Below are 21,353 nucleotides of genomic sequence, written 5' to 3'. Positions count from 1 at the left end.
GGCGGGTGCTGGTGGTGCCGGCGGCCCCGGCACGCTGCAGACACTTTATTCCCCAGCTGCCCCGCACCGAGCCACCCCGGGCGGTGGCGGAGCAAAGCACCAAGCGAGAGATGCCCGGGCCCGGCTCTTTGTGGCCGTGGCCACCAGCGCTGGCTTTGCTCAAGCATCCTTCCAGCGTGTCGTGGCCACCTCACTTGCAGCCTCGCAGGACGCCCACAGCCTCCCGCACAGCGGAGAAAATCATGCCGTCCAGCTGCAAGGGTGCAAAGAGGAGGGGTCAGCACGGCTCACCCCACACCGGGACCCTCGCACAGCCCACCACCCACCCACCCACCTGGGCACGGAGCTGGCGTGCGGCCCCAAGGGGATCGGTGCTGTGGTGCCGGAGGCGGGTGGCGTTCTCCGGTGAGAGGAAACGCTGCTCCACGCTGATGATGCTGGTGAGGGTCTGCACCTGCCGGTGGCATGGTGGCATCAGGGACTGGGGCTCGGCCATGCCTCAGTTTCCCCAGGGGGCTTTGGCACAGCTGCACCCCAAATAGCTGCGCCCGGGGGGGTTGCAGAGCTGCCTACCTGGTGGGGAGCCCCGGCAGGGACCAGCACCGCATCCCCCAGGAACTGGAGGAGGGTCCAGCCGCTCACCCCGCACTCCTCACGCAGCCGCCTCCGCAGTGAGAGGTCCAAGTAGCGGCCGGGGGGCTCCGCTGTGGCTGTCCCCTCCTGCCCTTGGTCCTCACGGGTCTGTGGGGGGCCGGGGGTGAGCCAAGGCAGGGGCCTGGGGGCAGGGGGGCTGGGGGTGTGCCAGGGAGTGATGGCACCCACCTTCTGCAAGAAATCCTGGATGCGGCCAGCATCCTCGGCACGGAAGATGTGCCACAGGGCACCAGGCCGGCTGCCAGCATCCCAGAGCCGCTCCTTCAGCAGCGCATCCACTCCATCCGCATCAGCCTGCAGGAGCATGTCTGCGGGCAGAGGGGTGCTCAGGGAGAGCCGGGGCAGGGGGCTGGCATGAAGGGACCCCCCCATGCTCCCACTTTACCCTGCCGTGCCGGCAGCCGTGCTGCAGCGTGCACCAGGATGCTGATGGAGTCGGCCGCCTCCACCATCAGGTTTTTGGTCCCAATGGTCCGGTCCTGGGGCTGCACGCCTGCAAGTGGGGGCAGGGTGGTGATCGAGGGGTGAGCATCACCGTGGAGCCCAGCTCACCCCCCTGTCCTGGGCACCAGGGTGCTGCCAGGAGGCACTCACCGTAAGCCACGCAGACACGCGGGCGCAGCCAGCGCCGGCCCCGTTGGCCACGCAGGTAGGTAGCCAGGTTGAGGCGGCCAGCGGGCCCGCAGTACTCCGGCAGAGGCAGGCTGGCACTCAGGTTGGCAGCCCTGTGGCACAGGCATGGTGCTCGATGCCGTGGCACCGGCTAATGGTGCTGGCAGAGCCTCCCCACCGCCCCCAGCCCTGCTCGCTGCATCCCACACCGGCATGCATCCTGCTGGCAAGGGGAGGGGGCACCAGGCTGCGTGGGAGGGGGGTACCCACCCTGGTGAAGCCACTGCCATCACCTACCGGCACAGCTCCATGTCCCCAAAGCCACTCTCCAGCTTCAGCAAGTCCCTGCCACCCTGCTCCATCTCCGGGGATGCTGCAGGAGGGAGCATGGCATCACACACAGGGATGTGGGCATCATGCCGATGGGCACACCCTGAGCAGGGAGGGATGCACAGCCTGGCTCACTCCCCCCCCCCCCTTACACCCCAGAATAACACTTGGGACCTCACAAACTCATTGCCCCCTTACCTGCGCTGGCGGTGAAGCCATCCCAAAACTCCTGGCTGCTCATCCTGACACGGCTCGCTGGTACCCGCAGGTTCACCGCCTCCACCGCCTGCTCCCCCCGGGCTGGGCGGAAGGATTCAGGCCCCCACAGCCGCCCCTCCAGCCTCTTCTGCAGCCCTGAAACAAGGACGGGCTGCCGGGGGCAGCGGGGGCTCAGCAGGGCGGGGGGTGCTGTGGGTCACGGGGGGGGCTCTATGGTGCCGCCACACATCCCTAGGGAGGCCGGGGGGGCTCACCTGGCCCTGCCGCCAGTGCTCCTGGAAGAGCTTGTAGTTGCTGGTGTGACTGGGGTCGTGCAGCCAGAGCAGCCCACTGGGTGCCAGGATGCAGTGGGAGGCGGGGGGCCCGGGGGGGCTCAGCTCGCCCCCCGCCTGCCTCTCCTGGATCTTCCTCTCCACCACGCGGGCGATGATGCTGTCCAGGATGCTGGTCAGGCGGTTGTCCTGGGGTTGGGGGGGATGCAAAGGGGGAGCCCCATCAGCCCACCCTGCCCCCTCTAGCCCTGCTGAGGGTTGAATGGGGGGGGGGTAGCATGGAGGAGGGGTGCCCTGCCCACCCTGGGACTCACGCTGGGCAAGGCAGGCGAGACGGGGGCAAAGGCCATGCGCACCCCATCCTGCCCCAGGCACAGCTTGACAGCGGTGGAGGCGAGGAGGTCACAGAGGGTGGTGGTCTGCACGGCCCCCCGGGGAGGGGGTTGGCCCGGTGATGGTGGCCCCCCCTCGGGGCTCTCTGCTGGAGGGGAGAAAGGGGTCAGGGCTGCCCGCATCCTCCTCCACCTCTCACCCCCCAACCTGTTATCCCATAGGGGATGCGGTGCAGCATCCCTGACCCCCCCGGAGCAGGGCTGTCCCCGCAGCGGGGGGGCCACAGCTGGCCCTACCTTCTTTGATGGGCTGGGAGGTGTCGGCTTGGGCATCGCTGCTGGGTGGGAGGATGGGCACCGCGACCCCCGGCAGCTCCTGAAACACCCCGGTCCATGTGGGCAGACAGGGGGAAGCCACATGCCCCCTCCCCAGGGCTGGTCCCCTCCCTAGCATCATGCACAACCCCCCCACCAGCACACTGTTGCAGGGGTTGGGGTACACCAGCACCCCTTTTCCCCCCCGCAGTGCACAAATCCCCCATACCTGCCTGCTCCCGGGGGGCTCTGCCAGGCTGTGCTCCCCAGCCCCCTCCCTGCAGGGACAGTGCGACTCGATGCTGAACTTGACCCGGACCTCGTGCAGCAGCTTCCAGAGCCGGGTCAGGACTGGGGACAGATGGAGGCAGGCGGATCAGCCCCGGGCAGCAGGCAGGAGGGGGGGTCTTGGGGTCAGGGGGGGGACACACACTCACCACAGGTGGGGATGAACTGCGTGGGGATGAGGGATGCCAGGGGGTGGTCTTGCCCGGGGATGCACTCGGGCAGCCACACCAGATCCTCTGCGTCAGAAAAAGGGATGCGTTCGTCCCTACCAAGCCCCCATCCAAGCTGACACCCTCTTAGCAAGCCCCCTCCCCCCATCTCCGTACCGTGGCTGTCAGCCTCCCGCCTGCTGCGGTGGCAGTCGGGGCACAGCTGGAAGCCACATCTGGTGCAGCTCCAGTGGGAGTTGAAGAAGCTGCGCTGGCAGGCGTCGCAGAGCTGGGGGGCTCCTTCCCTCCGCCTCCAGGCTGTCACCCCTGTGTGAAACACAGCCCTCAGCCTCCCTGCTGCCCCCCGTGTCACCCCCACCCTGGTCCTGGCTTACCTTCAGGCCTGCCGGGGCCTCCTGGCCACGTGTCCCTGTCCCTGCGGACGGCCTCGCAGAAGGGGTCCCCCAGGACCCCCAACAGGTACTTGGCCAGGCAGAGGCTGCTCCCCGCGCTCCTGCTCCCTCGCTCAGGGCCAGCCGCCTCCAGCTGCAGCATCTCCCCCTCCGCCTCCCCCAGCGTGAAGAAGCCATCAACGCTCAGCTCCCCGCCATCCCCAAAGGCGAACCTGCAGGGCGGAGGGAACAGGAGGGGATGCTCCGAAGTGGGATGATGGGAGAGGATGCTCAAAAGCCGGGTGATGGGAGAGGATGCTCCAAAGCAGGGTGACAGGAGAGGATGCTCTAAAATGGGGTGACAGGAGAGGATGTTCAAAAGTCGGGTGATGGGAGGGGATGCTCCAAGGCAGGGTGACAGGAGAGGATGCTCTAAAATGGGGTGATGGGAGATGATGCTCAAAAGCAGGGTGACAGGAGAGGATGCTCTAAAGGGGGGGTGATGGGAGAGGATGCTCAAAGCAGGGTGACAGGAGAGGATGCTCAAAGCAGGGTGATGGAAGGGGATGCTCCCTGCACCCTGACATGAGCTGCAAGGAGCCTCCCACCCCGGGCAGGGCTCTGAGCTCTCCGGGAGCCCCAGGCTCACCTGCGGAAGTGCAGCAATCTGCAGGTGCTCTCAGGGGAATCTTCCTCCTCCTCCTCCTCAGCTTCGGGGTGCCCCACGGCCCGGGCAGCGCAGGCACAGCACCGCGGGATGCTCTCAGGCAGGGCAGTGCAGGGCACACTCTGCAGGCACCACGGCTCCGGGCCAGCATGGCTCGGTGGGTCTGGGGGAGACAGGAGGTGCTTTGGGACACGGCACATGGGGACACACCAGTCAGGAGGGACTGGAACACCACGGCGGGGGCTGGAAACTGGGCCAGAAAGTAGGGCTGGAAAGTAGGGCTGGGGATCTGCAGAGGTCAGGGCTGAGATGCCAGCACCTCCCTGAGGAGGGCTCCGACCCAGCATCAGCACTTGCCACCCCCTGGGCATCACACCCACGGATGCTGCGCTATCCCAAAGGGGCATTTCTATATGTCCCCACCCTGGGAGCTGCTGCCAGCCCCAACTGTGCTGGGGAAAACCCGAGTGGAGCAGATTTCCCAGCCCCCACATGTCCACAGCTCATGTCATAGGAACCAGGATGCAAAACCCCCAGGGATCGGGTGCTGCCACCGCCCCAGCCCCACCGTGAACCCCACTGCCTTACCTCCCTCTCCCAGCTCCATCCTCCGCTCCTCCGGGTCCCCTCTGCTCTCCGTGCCCTCACCCGGGCACACCATGGCCATGTGCTCGGTGGCCTTCGTGCCCCTCTTGGCAGCCCTGGCACCCTCGCTGGCAGCGCAGGGTCCGTCGGCGGTGCCGTGCGGGCGCTTGGCCGAGCGCTTGCCCTCACCGGCTGCCTCGGAGCCACCGTCCCGCCGGGGCGCCTTGCAGCGTGGCAGCGACTGCTCTGAGTGCCGTGTCAGCCAGGTCTTCTTCAGCTTGGTGTGGTTGCTGGGTGGGCATGGAAAATGGCCCCCGGGGATGCCCAGGGTGGGCTCGAAGGAGCCGAGAGCCTCACAACCCACCCCCGGGCACCCTTCGCAGCCCGATGTGGTGCAAAGGCAAGCCGGGGGTGGCTCCGGCTTGGCAAGGGCTGGCGGGTAGCGCCCATCCACGAGTGGAGACGATGGGTCGGGCTCCCCCGGACCCAGCGGTGAGCTGGGCTGGTGGCTTTGGTATGCCAGGTGCTTGTCTTTGGGCTCAGAGGGCCGGCCTGGCCCCGGCTCCAGGGGGAAATCAGCGGTGTGTGGTCCTGTGCCCAGCCAGGGGCCCCTGCAGCCCCCCGCCGCGCCAGGCTGCAGGAGGAAGAGGGGGTGGCTGGCGCTGGGGGGAGGCGTGTGGGCATGGGGAGTGGGTACCACCGAGCTGCCCCCAGCTCGGCCATCCCTCCACGGGGCTCCCGGTAGCTCCGGCACTGCCAGCTCCCCCTCCCTGTCTCCATCCTGCCCTGCCTGGCTCTTGCCCAGCGGCTGCGATGGCGCTTGGTCCTTGGCCGGGGGGTGGAAGCCGGGCTCTTTCTTCGGGTAAAACTCCTGGAGGGGAGCAGAAGCTGTCAGGGCTGGTGTCCCCCCAGATGCGGGTCTCCACCTCTGCCTCCATCACCCACATCACTGAGAGGCGGTGATGGGGAGCACCCCGTGGCCCTGCCTCAGTTTCCCCCACCACCCTCCAGAGCTGGGCAGCTGCCTGGTGCTTTCCAGCCCCAGATGGCCGAGCCCGTGGGGTGCCCGTGTTGCTCCTGCCCGCGTGGGAAAGGAATGGGGAGCCGCAGTGGCACGGGGTGCGACGGGCGCACCCACGGCTGGCAGCTCTGCCTCCCGCCGCCTCCGTGCCGCGGCTCCTGCTGCCGTGACTCAGCCCGGGGGCTTGCATCACGCCACGGGGCTGCGCTGGGGAGGAGAGCGTCATCCTCCTGGGACGCATTGCCCCATCCCTTGGGGAGGCTGGGACCCCCCACCAAGCTGCAGGAGCAAGTAAGTGAGGGGCTGCATCCTGCTGTGGGTCGCCAGCACTGGTACAGCCCAGACCTGCCCTGGGCGTGGGTGCCAGCATCACCTTTCGCAACCCACCGTTCCCAGCTGGGTTCAGCCGAGGCTGGAGCTCCCCATCACCCAGGGGAGCTGGGGTGCAGTGGGGAGCTGAGCCCCGAGATCCCCACTCCGGTACCACCATCGGAGCCAGGCACCGGCACAGCCATCAGGAGTTGCCTACCTTCTTCCCTGAGCTGGAGCAGCCGTCGAAGGGGGCTGGAGCTGCCTTGCACCTTGGTGGGAGCCCCAGGTAGAGGGGCTGAGCCCAAGTGGGTGCGTAGGAGCCCAGGCGCCAGTCCACGCCGGCGAAGCGCCCATCACCCATTGTCCCTGGTCCCTCCGGCCCGCTGCCACCAAACGGGGGGTCAGCTGGGGGTCCAGTGGGCAGCAGCGAGGACAGGAGGAAAGGGCTGTGCTTGGCCTCCACGAGGAACGGGCAGTGGCGGAAAGACAGTGGGTCACCGGCCCCATCCCCTGCAGCGACACGGGGCTTGCCGGTGGTGCTGGGGCACTGGGTGTCCAAGCCCGGGAAGGCCAGGGGGTAGCGGTGGTATGCGTGGCTGTAGAGGGCCAGGGGGGCCAGCACGGCCTCAGCCCACCGTGGTCCTGTGCGCTCCTTGCAGGGCTCAGCCCAGCCCGCCTTGGGCTGCCCGTTCCTTGGGGGCAGCAGTGGAGGGAGCTCGGCTCCATCCTTGGGGCGGCACAAAGCATCCTGCAGGCACGGTGGGGCCAGTGGGTAGGGGCAGCCCAGCTGGCCACCAGCAAGCTCCCGGCCTGGCCCCAAGCATCCCTCGGAGCCCCTCCAGGGACACCCCTTCTCCGTTCCGTAGTTCAGCTTGCCAGGCTCCGGGTAGCCTGGGAGTCCCAGCTCAGCAGCTGTGCTTCGGGGCAAGACCATCCCGCTGCTCTCCATCCCCTGGGTGTCCTGTGCTGTGTCCTGGGCTCTCCTCCACCGCTGCGCGGTCTCCCCCATCTTCGTGTCGCTGGCCATGCTGCTCCGCCACTCATGTGGTGCTCAGCGCTGTCCTGGGCTGGCCGGACCCTACAGGCAGGGAGCAGGGCATCAGCAGGGCATGTCACACTGCACTGGACCCTCCCTGAATGCTGCCGGGGCAGCTGTGCACAGGTTGCAATAAGGGGGAAACTGAGGCACGGAGATGGTGGTGTTGGTGCTGGAGGGGCTGCTTGTAACCCCCCAGCTCCATCTTCCCCTGCTAGGTGGGAGGTTCCCTGGCACAGCGAGGGGATCCCGGGCTCCCACACCCCATGGCATCCAGCAGGATGCACGATGCGGCAGGGCACGTGGCTGGAGCGTGGGTCCCCATCCCATCCTGGCCCTCCTGCACCCAGCCTGGCAGGGCTGGCGGCCGGGACGCACCTCGTGCCCACCCGTCCCTCCGCACCCAGCCTGGCCACATGCCCGGCTGCTGGCACCCAGCGTGGGGAGGCCTTGCCCCACGCAGGTATTTGCCTCCGGCCAGGGCTGGGCTGCGCTTCCCAGGAGGGCTTGCAGCGAGGGGGGAGCTCCCAGCTCCCAGAGGCCCCTCCTGGTAGAAATGCCTGGGGAGATCCGCTGGGACCCAGGCCACACGCAGATGCCGGGTTCAAAGCCAGTCCTTGCAGCAGCCAGCGATCGCATCCCTTCCCAGCAGAGGAAAGCCCAGCCCCTGTCCCCTGCCCAGCCCCTGTCCCCTGCCCAGCCCCTGTCCCCTGCCCCACAGCCAGAGGGGACGAGGGGGACAAGCGTGGGGTCACTCCGCTCCAAGCCACCGCTGCAGAATTGCAGCCCTGCCGTGGGGCAGGACGGAGCCACCCGGACTGCCAGGCAGCCAGCTGTGCCGGGGACAGGAGCTTGTGTCCTCAGAGTCACCTGACCCCATCACACCCCCTGCCCAGGGGAGGTCAAAGCCCCCGTTCCCGCGCTCCAGCACCCCGGGGCACCCTACCTAAGCAGGGACACCCACCCTGTCCCTCTGGGCCATGGGACCCAGCCGGGCTCTCCCATCCCCACCCTGGGAAGATGCTCCCAGCACAGCTCCCTCCCAGTGCCTCGAGGCTGCCCCACCACGTGCCATCCCCAGGGTCACCCCCCACTCCCCCGGGGGCAGCATCGTCCCCTGCCCTGCACCCCATCCAGAGCACAAGAAGCCAGTTCCGCCGCTCTGAGAGCATCCCCACCATCCCACAGCACAGCCAGCTACCTGGAGGGTCCATCAGGGACCCCGCCGCCCTCCCTGCGGCAGCGAGGACAAGCGGGCGTCTCTGCCGGTGGCACCAGGTCCCAGAAAGGCAAAGCCGGGTGGGTGGGAGCACCTAGACCCACAGGCTGAAGGGATCCGGCTCTGGGATCTGGAGGAGGCAGAAAGCCGCCCGGGCGGCCCTGGGGATGTTCTTCTCTGAATTCTGGAGCTGGAGTTTTTGATCCATTGGCCTGGGGGGCTCCGTGCTCCTCCTGCCTATCGTCCTATGAGCGGGGGCTCCCGGTGTGCGGGGGGGTCAGGGAGATGGGCACCCAGGGGAGCAGCAGCGGTGGCGAGCAGGACCTTCCCCCGGCTCTAGGCAGCCTTGAGCATCTTGGGGCGAGCGATGGCAGGACGAGGCGGCGGTGGTGGCTCTGCTCCCCACGAGCGTGCAGCCTCCGCCAGCTCCCACAGCGACTGGGCAGGCAGGAGGGCTGCTGGCGGCTGCTGACGCCCAGGAACCGGCACGGTGCCGGTGGTGCCACCCAACCCCGGGGGCACCGGCGCAGGCAGCAGCGGCCGTGCCAAGGCGGGCAGGTGTGCTTTGCCCCGTGCGAAGAAAGCACCCTTTGTTCAGCAACGCGGCCGAGCCGCCCGTCGCCAATGAAAGACGCCGGCCGCCCGCTCCGGGCGAAACTGGAATGGGAGAAACACTGGGATGGGCCAAGCGCCCCAGTCCCAGTGCTGGGAGGGCTGGAGGTGGCATGCCTGGCACAGAGCGCACAGCCACACCATGGGCTGGGGGTCCGAGGGGGCTCACAACCCCTTTGGTTTTGCCCAAACGGCAAGGAGCTGGCCTCAACCCGCGCTGCCACTTTGCCCATGCTACAGTCCAGGGTCACTCTGGCTCACAGCCGAGCCTTGTCCCTCCACTGCCATCCCTCCTCCGGCTGCCTGGGATGAAGGCAGAGCTCCTCTACCTCCCTCCCCGGCTGCAGGGCAGGATGTGACCCAAGGGGTGCCGAGGGGCTAACACGGAGCACCGCTGCGATCGCATCCTGATGCCACCGTCCCACTGAGGGGCACCTGTGACCACTCAAACCCCTGCCCCACAGCCCACCGGGTGAGAGCGGGGACCCATCACCCTGCGGGTGCTCACTGCACCATCACCCCCCCACCCCCTGAGCACCAGTACCTCCCAACAGCACGACAACACTGAGCACAAACACCCCCTCCCACCACCCCATTGCCCACGCTGGGGGGGAGGGGGGGCGATGCTCCAGCCGGGTGCCCGAGGCAACAGGTCAGGTGGGTCCCCCCAGGTGGGCACCCCATTTCTGGGCTCCCAGTAAGGGACAGGGATGGGGGCTGGTGCCAGCAGCACTGGGCGAGTTTATGTAACGTATGAGCACGTGTGTCCCAGGGACACCCTGCGCACAGCTCGCACGCCTTACATAAACCGCAGCCGCTCCGCACAGCCTCCCCCGGCGCGGCACGGCACCACGGCACAGCACCACGGCACGGCGCAGCACCCGGAGGCTGGCGGGGCTGGGGGCACGGGGCGATGGGGCGATGGGGCGAAGGCAGGCCACGGCCTGCGTGAGCCGAGCAGCGTGATTAACATCAGACCACTGCTTCGGCTTCGTTACAGCTCAGCAGCTTCCTTGCGGTCTGGCCCCGCTGGGAGCGAGGAGCCATGGTTAACCCTTGCTGGCCAGGGCATGGCCGTGGCTTGGGGTGCTGGGGTCCCTTTGCAATGCTGGTGGGCATTGTGCTGGTCTCCATCCCCCCCCAGCGTGGGTGAAGCCATGGCGGGATCCCTCCCCGAGCCCCGCTCGCTGTGGAGGGGAGGGTTCGGGGGGACACGGTGCCCGGCTGCTGCTCGCTGCACCCAGTGGGTGCCAGGGAACAGGGAGGGGACCCAGACAGGGCTTGGGGCGTGGGTGAGCCCGCGCCTTCACTCGATGAGAAGGCGCTGAAAGACAAACTCTCTTCCCGTTCCCTCCCTCCGCTCCCCAGGGATGATGGCTCCGGCAGGGCTAGGGGGGGAGCAGGCATCCGGGAGGAACCCTGGGGAAGGGTCTGCAGCATCCTGGCACGGCCGGGTGGGTCGGCAGGTGCCCACAGCCATGGGGACCGTTGTGGTGGTGCTGAGGGAGCGACCGAGGAGGGGTCAGGTGGGGAGGGGGATGGACACACCACCCTGCTGCTGCCAGGCCCCAGGGAGCAGCCCTTGCTGGGGCAGGGCAAAGAGCACGAGCGGGGGGGATGCTGGAGGGAATTTCCCACCCTGCACTGGGGTAGCATCTCTGTGCCCTCCCCACGCTCCACTGTCCCAGCTGTGCACGGGAGCCTCAGGCCCTCGTGAAGCCCCCCGGGGCCAGCACACCCCCTCGTGGGGCAGCCACGCTGCTGGCAAGCTCTTCTGGGGCTTGGCCATCGTCCCACCCCATCCCCAGGAGCGGGATCCCTGCCTGCCTCCTACGGCACAGAGGCTCCGGCCTGGGTCCCTCCGCTCCCCGCCTGTCCCGGCACAACCCACGGAGGGTCCCAGAGCAATCCGGGGGGTGGTCAGGGCTGGGTTTGAGTTGTGCCAGCTCAGGCTTTGCTGGGAGAATCCCCCCTGCTCCATGGTGGGTGGGTGGGGGGGCTCTGCCTTGGTGGCTTGGCACAGCCGGCCACAGAGCTCAAATCTCCCTGGTTTTTCCCTTAAATCGAAGGGCGAGCAGAGGGACCCGCGAACACCCATGAGCCAAGTGCTGGCCAGAAAGACACCACGGGAGGCCGGAAGCGCCCAAATTAGAAACCTTGGCATCCCTGCCCCGCTGGGTGCCGGAGGATGGGGAGCGACGCTACAAGGACGTGGGGTGGAGGGACACTGTCCCCACAGCGTCCCCTGGGACCATGGGGGGGATGCATGGCCGTGCAGGGCAGGGGGCTCACAGGATGCTCCAGTACTGAGGAGGGGGATCCCGGTGCAAAAGGCTCAGTGGTACCCCGACAGCCCCTCTTAGTGCTGATGCTCTGGCAGCCGAAGCGCCTGCCAGCCCTGTCCCAGTGCCCACGTCACCTGTCCTGGCACCCCGAGGGATGGCTCTACAGCCCCCAGACACACAAGCCACCCCTCTGGCTGGGAAAACAGCCTGAAATCCAGGTTTTTTCTTACGCAAAACGAACTCTCCGGCTTGCCCAGAGCCCCCTCCAGCTTCCTCTGCATCCACAGAGCCCCAGCCCTTCCTCCTCCTCCTCCTCCTTAGTCCTCCTCCCAGTCCCGGCACTGAGCCCTGCACGCACCTACCTGCCTCCACTGCGGCGCAGGTGAGGAAGATGAGGACGCAGGCAGAGGAAGGCAGCCCAGTTCCCCCCCTTGCCCAGCACCGGGCGCGATGGCCGCAAGAGCTTTTGCTAATCTGCACCCGGTGAAAAAAAAAAAAAGGAAAAAAAAAAAAAAGGAAAAAAAAAACCCAAGGAAAAAAAAAAAACCACGTCAAACCTTCAGGAGTCTGGAGGCTGCGGCGGAGCGGAGGGCACGGGAGGACACTCACTCCCACACGAGCAGCTTTCTGGGAATTAGGGCCACAGCCCAACTGCTCTGGCAGCCTGCGCTCCCCTCCAGCCCTGGCTGCCGGTACGTGGCCTGGGCAGCCGCCCCGCCGGTACGGCCTCGCCGCCGCAGGGTCGGACGCTGCTCCCGGCCCTAATCTCCCGCTTTCCCTCCGGGGAGGTGAGTAAGCATCGCTAATCCCGCTTGCTTCGCTGCTGGGGAGAGATGAGCCGCTTTCCCCAAGCTGGGGGCTGCACCCGGACACCCCCTGCCCTTCCTGCAGCCCGCAGAGGGGAGGGCGGCATGGGTCACCCCCTTCGCCGGACGGGATTTGGGTGCTGTGTGCCCTCGAGGTGAAGGCGGGGATGGAGTGAGGAGATGGAGACAGCAAAGCAGCTCGTCCCCATCAGAAGGGACCAAGGGACGTCGCAGCTGCCCGCAGCCAACCCACCTTTGCCGGTGGCCCCCATGCCCGCCCCCACACACGACGGGGGGATGCTCAGGGGGGATGCAGGACCCGGCGCTGGAAGCTGCTGGATGTTCCTTTCCCCGCATCCCTCATTCCCATCCCGGGGGAGGACAGGCAGGACAAGCTGTCCCGGGCAAGCCCCAGCGCGGGGGCACAGTGCCCGTCCTGTGCCACCCCCTTGGCACCCCCCCCACCCCGCCTGGGACTCCTGTTTACCCAGCCCAGCGCCAGCAACCAGCTTCAAATACCTTGATGTAATTAAAAGCTCTACCCCGGGGCCCAAAGGCTTAGGACGGCAGCCAGGGACACGGGCAGCCCTCTGCCACCTGCGTGCCGGAGAGGCAGGGCAGGCAGCTGCCTGCTGCCCGCTCACCCAGGTACCCCCAGCACCTACCTGGGGGAGCAGCCGGGGGTCTCCTGCCCTCAGCCTGGGCCCCTCTTCTGCCCGTGCCCCGGGGTGCCCAGCCGCCGGCCGGCCATGGTGCTGGGCAGGCTGGCAGCGGGCGATGGGGCGGCACGGCTCCTGGCGTGGGGAGAAGGGAGTTCACCAACGATGGGCAGCCCCCTGCCCGCTCGCTGCTCAGACCAAGGCAGTGCCTCAGTTTCCCTTGGTGCCCCCGGTGATGCTGCTGGGGGGTCCCCAGTACCACTCTCCTGAGTGGGGTCCCCAAAATTCCCAGACAAAAGCCTCCGGTGCTGTGGCAGGGACGCGGCTCCAGCCTTGGGATACGGAGCCGGAATGGTCCTCGGTGCCAGCGCAGGCAGGGCCAGGCTGTGAGCGGGGCTGGCTGGGGACAGACGGGTCCCCGGGGGGACAGGCGGCTGTGAGGAGGGGAGGGGGTGTGGGGGGGTGAGATGCAGCATTCCTTCAGCCATGTCCTCCCACACTCCCGTCACCTCGAACGCCCCTTCCCCGGCCCCTCCTGCCACCGCGCTTCCCACTCCCCATCCTCTTCCTCACCAGTGGGGTGATGGCAGCCTGGGGGCAGGTGTGTGTTTGAGGACATGGTGGTGGTGGGGGGCGGGGGGGGGGGGAATGGTACAAGAAAGATGCTCTGTGTGTGTGTGTGTGTGTGTGTGTGTCCCAGAAGGGAGGAGGAAGGTCTTACCTGCCCGGCAGTGATGGGGAGGGGGGCTTTCAGCCCCTGCCCAGCCGAGCCCCCTGCCCACGGGCAGCACGCTGCCTGCAGCTCCGCATCACGCCTCCTTGCCCTCTGCGGCAGGCGGCAGCTGAAAGCTCCCGGGGCTGCCAGAAAAGAGGCTGCATTTAAACAACAGACATAATTATGCTTTTGATACCGTCTGCTAAAAATACAGCGCTGTGCCGCGCGGGGAGCCATGTGTGCACGGCCTCACATGGCTCCTGCCTGGAACAGCTGACTCAGGCAGCGGGGCCGGGGACAGGGGGGAGCCCGGCGGGGACCAGGGGCAGGGGACACCCAGACCCCCTCACTGAGGAGGGGCCAGCCTGTGGGAATGGGCTGCTTTGCCAGGACCCCCCGAAAAAGCCAGCTTGGGGGGGCTAAGGGCAGCTCCAGGGATGGCACCGGCATCCCCCCCACCTCTCCAGAAGGGTAGCAGCCCCCAGGTTGGTGGCAGTGGGGTAAAATGCGCTGGGAAAGGGGCAGGGGGGTGGGGTGGGGTGCAGGAGTGTGGCTGGGTCGGTGCCACCAGCATGGGTTGGGGAGGCTCAGCCAGTACCCGGCGGCAGCATGGGGGATGCAGGAGGATGCTGAGGGGTGGGGGATGCAGGGCACCCAAAGCAACCCACTGTTCCTGGGGGGGGGGTCTGGCCGGCAGATCCTATTAACAACTAAGAGCCCCTGCTGCCCTGCGACCCAGCAGTCTCCAGGGAGGATGCTGAGCCAACCCCCCCATGGCCAGGCCGCGGCAGCCCCCGAGCACTGACCTTTGGCAGTGCCAAGGCACCGGCTCATGCCATCACCGGACCGCTGCCCTCCCGGAATAGGCAGTGCCTGTCCCAGGGCCACCAGCTGCTGGGGTTTGGTATCGTTCTTCCCTTGTGCATCCCTGTCACGCTGGGAGAGGGGACACCCCTGCGTCACCTGGTCCCCCTGCCAGCTCTCTGGGATGCAGGGCAGCCCTGGGAGGGGAGCGGGGGGCTGGGAGGCACAGGGAGGCAGGGGGTGGTGGTGCTGGCAGGAGCAGCAGCCCGACCCTCGCTCCCATTAACGCCTAGTGGGGAATCACAGAATGGTTTTGGTGGGAAAGGACCTTTAAAGGCCACCTGGTCCCATAGCCCCGCAGCGAGCTGGGACATCTTGGACTCCATCAGGTTGTCAGAGCCCCAACCAACCTGACCTGGAATGTTTCCAGGGATGGGGCATCGACCACCCCCATGGGCAACCTGCGCCCGTGTCTCACCACCCTCAATGCAAAAAAAAAAAAAAAAAAAAAAAAAAAAAGAAAGATATCTTCCTTATATCTAGTCTAAACCTACCCTTTTTTAGCTTAAAACCATTTCCCCTTGCCCTATCACTACAGGCCCTGCTAAACGGTCCATCCCCGTCTTTCTTATGAGCCCCCTTTAACCACTGAAAGCCTACCCTCCTAGGAGAGCTGCTCCAGCCCTCTGACCGTCTTTGTGGCCTCCTCTGGACCCACTCCGGTAGGTCCGTGCCTCCCCGGTGCCGAGGAGCCCAGAGCTGGGCGCAGCGCTGCAGGGGGGGGTCTCACCAGAGGGGCAGAACCCCCTCCCACGACCTGCTGCCCACACTGCTGGTGATGCGACCCAGGGTACGGGAGGATTTCTGGGCTACGTAAGCAGGGACGCAAGCCAGCCAGCTAATTCCTGCAGCCCCCGTGCAGCGCAGGGATGTGCTTCACCCCGTTGCGGTGGGGACAGACCCTGCCCCAGGGCCAGGAGGGGCTCAGCCCCCCGCTGCCAGCACAGCCTGGCACCCCCTCCCCAGAGGGGGTTTGCATTGTGGCCGGGCAAGCTCAGGTCAGCCACGTAATTGCTGGGCTGGGGCACTGCCAGTCGAGGGAGATTACGGCTTTGCTGACTGCAGCCTGGCACAGGACCGCGAGCTGACACAGCTGGGATCAGCGCTGGCACCCGAGGGAGCTGCCTCGGCCCCCAGGGGACAGGCTGCACCACCCCGGGCAGCTTTTGTCCCCTCCTCGAGTTTCTGTCCCGTCGTCGTCCCCCCCCCGGGGAATACACGGGACACTCGCTGAAACAGGGGAAGGGCACCAGGACTCCTGGTTCCCTTCCCAGCTCTATCTTAGAACTCTCTGGTGCTCGTGCCTCAGTTTCCCCAAGCTAGGAAACACAGCGGTGCCCACTGACCCCGCACCCCGGGGCAGGGGTGATGCTCAGGCTCCAACGCTGCCATCTCACTTGCAGCACACCCCAGCCAGCCCCGGGGCCAAGGGGCTGCTGTACCCCATCCTGGGGGAGCCCCACACCCCAGCTCAGCATCCCAGCCCCCGGTACCCAGGGCGGGCAGCCTGCCCCAGCAGCCTCCCGGGGCTGTATCCTTGGAGGAACCATGCTCCCTAAGCGGCTTTAGGGGGATTACAGGCAGCCCCCTGGCCCTCGCGCTGTCCCCACCCAGCCTTCCTTCTCCGCTGCTTTAAGTAATCGTCTCTGAGACAGTTTTACACGGCTAATCCAGCCACCTCCACCTAATCTGCCCCAACACCCCTGCCTGCCCTGGGCTGCCCCCCTGCCCAGCTCCGCACTGGGATGGCTGCCTCCCCCGGGGGGGCTGCAGGCAGCGGCAGCCACCCTCCCTGCCCTGGGAAGATCCCCAAAGGCAGAAAGCAGCCAGGGGCTAAAAATAAAGCTGGCCTGAGCACCGAGGGCAGGAAGGATTGGGAGCAAGGGGATTGATGCCAGAGAGCAGGGCACCGGGGGACAAGAGGGTTGCCAGGGGTAGGAGAGGCAACACGAGCAGCGTTGTCACCTTGTGCCACCCTGCCTGCCCCGCAGAGACTTTGTGCCCCATGTCCTCCACCTGGGCAGGGGGCAAGTCCCTGGGGGCAGGAGCAAAGGAAGCCGAGACCCCCCTGGTGAGATCACAGAGCCCCGGTGGGGAGAGGGCAGCTGCCCACGGACGGGGCCATCAGGACAAGCCAGGGCTGGCAGCCAGGACAGGGACCTCTGTCCCCAGCCCTGGCCGTGCGCCGGGGGTCCGGGTGTCCCAGCGGGGCCACGGCTGCTGCTGCCACGCTGTGGGGGCCGCAGCTGCTGCAAGGAGGGGCCGAGATGCATCCCTGCACCCCAGCACCCATCTCCCTGCACCCTCAGGGCCATGGAGACCCAAGCACAGCACCCTCCCCCTGGAGGGTCCCACACTCCCCAGGGAAGGGGACAGCACTTAAGCAGAGGGGACAACTGTTCCTAAAAGTCCGAAATAACATTTATTTTTCCATGTACAAAACCTCTTCTGAGAGAGGAGAACGTTAAAAGCCGTGTGGTGCTGGGCTGGGCATGGTCAGGTACTGCTGCCCCAGTTTCAAGTATGGGGGTGTCAGCCTGCAGGTGGGGGGGACACCGTGGCCGGGGGCTGTGTCTTTGGCATCAGGGGACAGACGGGCCAAGGCATGTCCCCTCTTTGGCTCCCACAGGAGGGGGGATGTGGGGAGTAAGGCATCACGGCAGCAGGAGAAGGGGGGTGCCCAGCAGAGCCTGTAGTGTTCATTGGGAGGGCGGGGGGAGGGGGGGCAGACCCCACATGAGAGGCGCTGACCTGCAGCAGCAGGGTCCGGGTGGGGGTCTGGCTGGCAGCAGCGCGGGGGCCAAGCTGCCCTCCCCTCCATGAGGCAGCCAGAGGTGCACAGTGCGGCCAGGCAGGCGCAGAGGTCAGAGAAGATATTTACAGTGTAACGTGGGAGGAAGCCCCCTCCCCAGGGCCGGGGTGGGGGGTGGGCGCAAACCACAGCTCCCTCCCGATGCTGCAGCAGCAAACTAGTGTTAAGACTCTTGGCAGAGGGTTTCCCAGGAGCATTAGCTGTCCTCCTCCGGCGGAGCTGCTTTCTTCCTGATGCGGCTGCGCAAGAGCCGAGTAGAGACCTGGGCAGGGGGAGGGATGGGTCAGGTCCCTGTCACCCCCGCCCCACGCCACCGCTCTTCCCCCCACGGTACCTCTTTGCCAGACATCTTCTTCCTCACCGTGCGCAGGCTCTGGCTGCGGGAGAGGGACTTGGAATCCCGGCTGCGGGGTGAAGGCATGGGCGAGACCTGCGAGTCTGAGTGGAGCTCCTCGTCCTCCGTCGTCTCACTCTCGTACTCCTGGCCAGCCGAGGGCATGTTGTAGCCTAGGGACAGAGGGGCACATATGGCAGCTCCCAGAACGCCCACTCCCCCCACCAAGGGGCCTCACTCAAGCCCCCAACCGCTGTGATAGCCCTGCTCCAGCTCACCCAGCAGCTGCCTGCAGCTCTCCGGCTCCTCCAGGTACAGGGGGTCCCGGTAGTGCACAGGGGCTTCATCAGGGATGGAGCGCAGGTCCTGCATGCTGAAGCTGCGCAGCCGCCCAGCCAGCGCGCCCTGGCTCTAACCAGGGGGGACAGGGGACACAGAAAGGGACACAGAAAGGAGGGAAGTGAGCCCCGCGGGGCAAACCCCAAGCACGGCAGCCAGGCATCGACAGCCCAGGGCGGTGCAATCCCCCTGGGCAGGGGTCTGCACGCAGAGACCCCTCTCCTGGCACCCACACCACCGAGGCCACCCACGCTGGGGTGGCAAGCTCCTCCTGGGGTCCTTGGGGCCAAAGGACCCTCAGGGACGCAGAGGAGCCTGTCCCCTACCCAGTACCTTGGTGGCTGCCTGGACAGCGGCCGCAGCTGCCATGTTGAGGCCCCTCTTGCCGAAGCGCACCACCGTCTCGTAGCTGCGCTCCCTGATCCGGATGATGTACGTGTCGATCTCCTGCCGAGACCACCGCGGCGGTGCTGAGCATGCACAGCGCCACATCCCAGGGCATCACCAGCCCAGCGGGTTAAGCCCCCCCTGGAGCACAGGGGACTCCCCCGAGCCAGGCAGCCCTTACCTTCTCGTTGCGGGAGAGCGCGGGGTGCACGACCTTGCGGTAGATAAGGCTGGCCCCCCGGGTGTAGGGGCAGAGCAGCCAGATGAGGAAAGCCATCTTAATTTCATAGTAGAAGGGAAACCTGCCGGAGAGGGGGAGGAGATGGGGGTGAGCAGATGCCAGCAGGGGGTCCAAGGGCACATCTTGCTCCCTTGCACCCTCCGAGCATCAAGCCTGGAGACCCCACACAGGGTCCACCAGGCAGCAGGGCAGCCCGTGCCCCTCTCCTAGCAGGCAGAGGGAGGAGGAAGCCCCCCTCCTTCCCCCCCACCAGGGCACGGGGGCACAGGCAGACCCGTTCCTCCCAGCACATCAGCCTCACCAGGAGATGAGCAGGTCAGTGAGGGTCTCCGTGGCCGTGAAGAGCGCAAAGATGATCCAGTACATCATCCAGCGGACCTGCGGGGAGCAGGGGGTCAGCCCGGGGCTGCAGCCCGAGGTGGGGGGGCTGCCCAGCGCCCCTACTCACATATTCCCGGATGTTTTTGGTCTTCACAGCCTTGTAGGAAGCGTAGGCAGGGTACAGCATCCCAAAAACCAGCCTGTAACAGAGAAAGGGCGAGAGGCGCTCAGGCCAGGCTGTGGAGAGCAGCAGAGCTGCTGGCCCCAGCTTGACCTTGAACCCCACCAGCACCACAGCGAGCCCGGAGCTGCCGGGAGAAGGGATGGCACCAGCCTGGAGCCGCTGCGGAGAGCCAGCCACGAGCAGGGTGGCACTGCCACCTCCACAGGGACCCGGCTCAACCCCTTGAGGTGGTGGCGGGGGCCCCGGCACGGAGGGGACAGCCCCCTGCGGCCGGCCAGGAGGGATTCAGCTCCCTCTGAAAGGTGAAGGATGGGACCCACCCGCATCCCCGTGGCACGATGCTCAGTGCCCGGCACACAGGGCCTCGCCATCGCCGCAGAACGCAGGCGAACTGCCAGCCCCAAACATGCCCTGTGGCACGGGGGCTTGGCTACTGCCCGCACCCACCTCCAGCCACGCTCCCCCCGACCACCTCCTCCATTAAACCCAGGTGCGGATGGGGCTGGGGGTCCCCACGTCCCCCTGCCACCCCCTCTCTCCCCATGGGGACTCCTCAGGCACACCTGGCCACTGGCCACCGAGCCCAGCTAGCCACAGCACCAGAGGTGGGGGGCAAGCCGGGCACAGGGACCCCCCCCAGCGCTGCAGGGACCCAAGCCCCCCTCCCCAGGCTGGCAGCATTTCCAGGATTGGGACCCTTACCCATTCCTGGGGGGGGGGGGGAACCCAGCTGCTCCCATACACACACCCCGGGTCACCCACCCGCAGTCCCCCTCCCCAAATCCCACCTGGGGCAGCTCCCCCCCCCCCCCCCAATCCTGCCCCCAAATCCCGCCTGGGGCAGCCCCCCCCCCCCAATCCTGCCCCCAAATCCCGCCTGGGGCAGTCCCCCCCCCAAATCCTGCCCCCAATCCCGCCTGGGGCAGCCCCCCCCCCAAATCCTGCCCCTAAATCCCGCCTGGGGCAGCCCCCCCCCCCAAATCCTGCCCCTAAATCCCGCCTGGGGCAGCCCCCCCCCCCAAATCCCGCCTGGGGCAGCCCCCCCCCCCAAATCCCGCCTGGGGCAGCCCCCCCCCCCCAAATCCTGCCCCTAAATCCCGGCTGGGGCAGCCCCCCCCCCAAATCCTGCCCCCAAATCCCGCCTGGGGCAGCCCCCCCCCCAAATCCTGCCCCTAAATCCCGCCTGGGGCAGCCCCCCCCCCCAAATCCTGCCCCTAAATCCCGCCTGGGGCAGCCCCCCCCCCCAAATCCTGCCCCTAAATCCCGCCTGGGGCAGCCCCCCCCCCCAAATCCTGCCCCTAAATCCCGCCTGGGGCAGCCCCCCCCCCCAAATCCTGCCCCTAAATCCCGCCTGGGGCAGCCCCCCCCCAAATCCTGCCCCCAATCCCGCCTGGGGCAGCCCCCCCCCAAATCCTGCCCCTAAATCCCGCCTGGGGGAGCCCCCCCCCCAAATCCTGCCCCTAAATCCCGCCTGGGGCAGCCCCCCCCCAAATCCTGCCCCTAAATCCCGCCTGGGGCAGCCCCCCCCCAAATCCTGCCCCTAAATCCCGCCTGGGGCAGCCCCCCCCCAAATCCTGCCCCTAAATCCCGCCTGGGGCAGCCCCCCCCCCCAAATCCTGCCCCTAAATCCCGCCTGGGGCAGCCCCCCCCCAAATCCTGCCCCCAAATCCCGCCTGGGGCAGCCCCCCCCCAAATCCTGCCCCTAAATCCCGCCTCGGGCAACCCTCCCCCCCCCCCGTCAAATCCTGCCCCCAATCCCGCCTGGGGCAGCTCCCACCCCCCTATACCGCCTGGGGCAGCCCCCCTAAGCCCCCCCCCGCCACGGGGCCGGCACATGGAGCCCCCCGGGGGGGGTGCTGCCCGTTCAATAGGGTCCCCCGCCTTGTTACGCACGGGTGGGGCCCCCCGGCCCCCACTCACACAACGATCCGGCTGAGTAACCAGGACACCATGGTGAGGCCGGGCCGGCAGCCCCGGGCCGGGCCGGCAGCCCCGGGCGGGCGGGTCAGCGCTTTCGCCTCCCCCGGGTCCCCGCGGCAACGGCCGGAAGCGAACGGAGCAGCTTGAATGTTGCAGCTTCCGGTTGCGCGCATGCGCAGCCACGCCCCCCACCGCTCTTAAAAGGGCAACGCCGCGCCTCAAAAGGGCAACGCCAGCTTTTAAAAGGGCAACGCCAACTCTTACAAGGGACCCGGCAGCCTTGCAAGGGGCGCGCCCCACAAGCGCAGTGCAGTAGTTTGTGCCCTACCAGCCAAAATGAGTTTGTTGTTGTTTGTTCGGGTGTTTTTAAGCTTCAAGTAGGGAGGTAAAGAGCCTTTGCACCGTGCTAAGGTTCTTTTCGGCCTTGGAGGGATGGGGCGTGCAGAACACCCAGCTGCAATGCTTGGGGTG

General features: G+C 67.1%; 2 protein-coding genes across 3 annotated transcripts; both read right to left on the bottom strand.

Moving 5' to 3' along the window:
- Positions 1–12: 12 nt before the first annotated feature.
- HR (HR lysine demethylase and nuclear receptor corepressor) lies at positions 13–15,532 on the bottom strand. Its single transcript, XM_056321646.1, has 23 exons — positions 14,945–15,532; positions 14,287–14,416; positions 13,487–13,638; positions 12,772–12,900; positions 11,663–11,774; positions 6,366–7,226; positions 4,819–5,686; positions 4,213–4,393; positions 3,567–3,796; positions 3,349–3,498; positions 3,172–3,258; positions 2,964–3,085; positions 2,717–2,795; positions 2,402–2,568; positions 2,070–2,276; positions 1,795–1,966; positions 1,564–1,639; positions 1,249–1,379; positions 1,040–1,147; positions 823–962; positions 574–741; positions 335–454; positions 13–253 (listed from the first exon to the last, which is right to left on the bottom strand). The coding sequence occupies exons 6-23, from the start codon at positions 7,173–7,175 to the stop codon at positions 191–193; spliced, it is 3,879 nt and encodes a 1,292-aa protein (XP_056177621.1). The 5' UTR covers positions 7,176–7,226; positions 11,663–11,774; positions 12,772–12,900; positions 13,487–13,638; positions 14,287–14,416; positions 14,945–15,532; the 3' UTR covers positions 13–190.
- Positions 15,533–16,747: 1,215 nt separating this feature from the next.
- On the bottom strand, positions 16,748–21,040 carry REEP4 (receptor accessory protein 4). Of its 2 annotated transcripts, none has more exons than XM_056321662.1 (8): positions 20,883–21,040; positions 18,906–18,978; positions 18,759–18,835; positions 18,398–18,518; positions 18,163–18,276; positions 17,769–17,901; positions 17,491–17,663; positions 16,748–17,418 (listed from the first exon to the last, which is right to left on the bottom strand). In XM_056321662.1, the coding sequence occupies exons 1-8, from the start codon at positions 20,912–20,914 to the stop codon at positions 17,353–17,355; spliced, it is 789 nt and encodes a 262-aa protein (XP_056177637.1). In that variant the 5' UTR covers positions 20,915–21,040; the 3' UTR covers positions 16,748–17,352. The 2 variants fall into 2 exon arrangements, with proteins under 2 accessions (XP_056177637.1, XP_056177638.1); XM_056321663.1 differs by having other exon boundaries at positions 17,518–17,663.
- Positions 21,041–21,353: the final 313 nt, after the last annotated feature.

Source organism: Falco biarmicus, chromosome 18 (assembly GCF_023638135.1).
Source record: "Falco biarmicus isolate bFalBia1 chromosome 18, bFalBia1.pri, whole genome shotgun sequence".
NCBI lineage: Eukaryota > Metazoa > Chordata > Aves > Falconiformes > Falconidae > Falco > Falco biarmicus.
The sequence above is the reverse complement of the archived record's forward strand: the minus strand, read 5'-3'. Positions and strand labels throughout refer to the sequence as shown.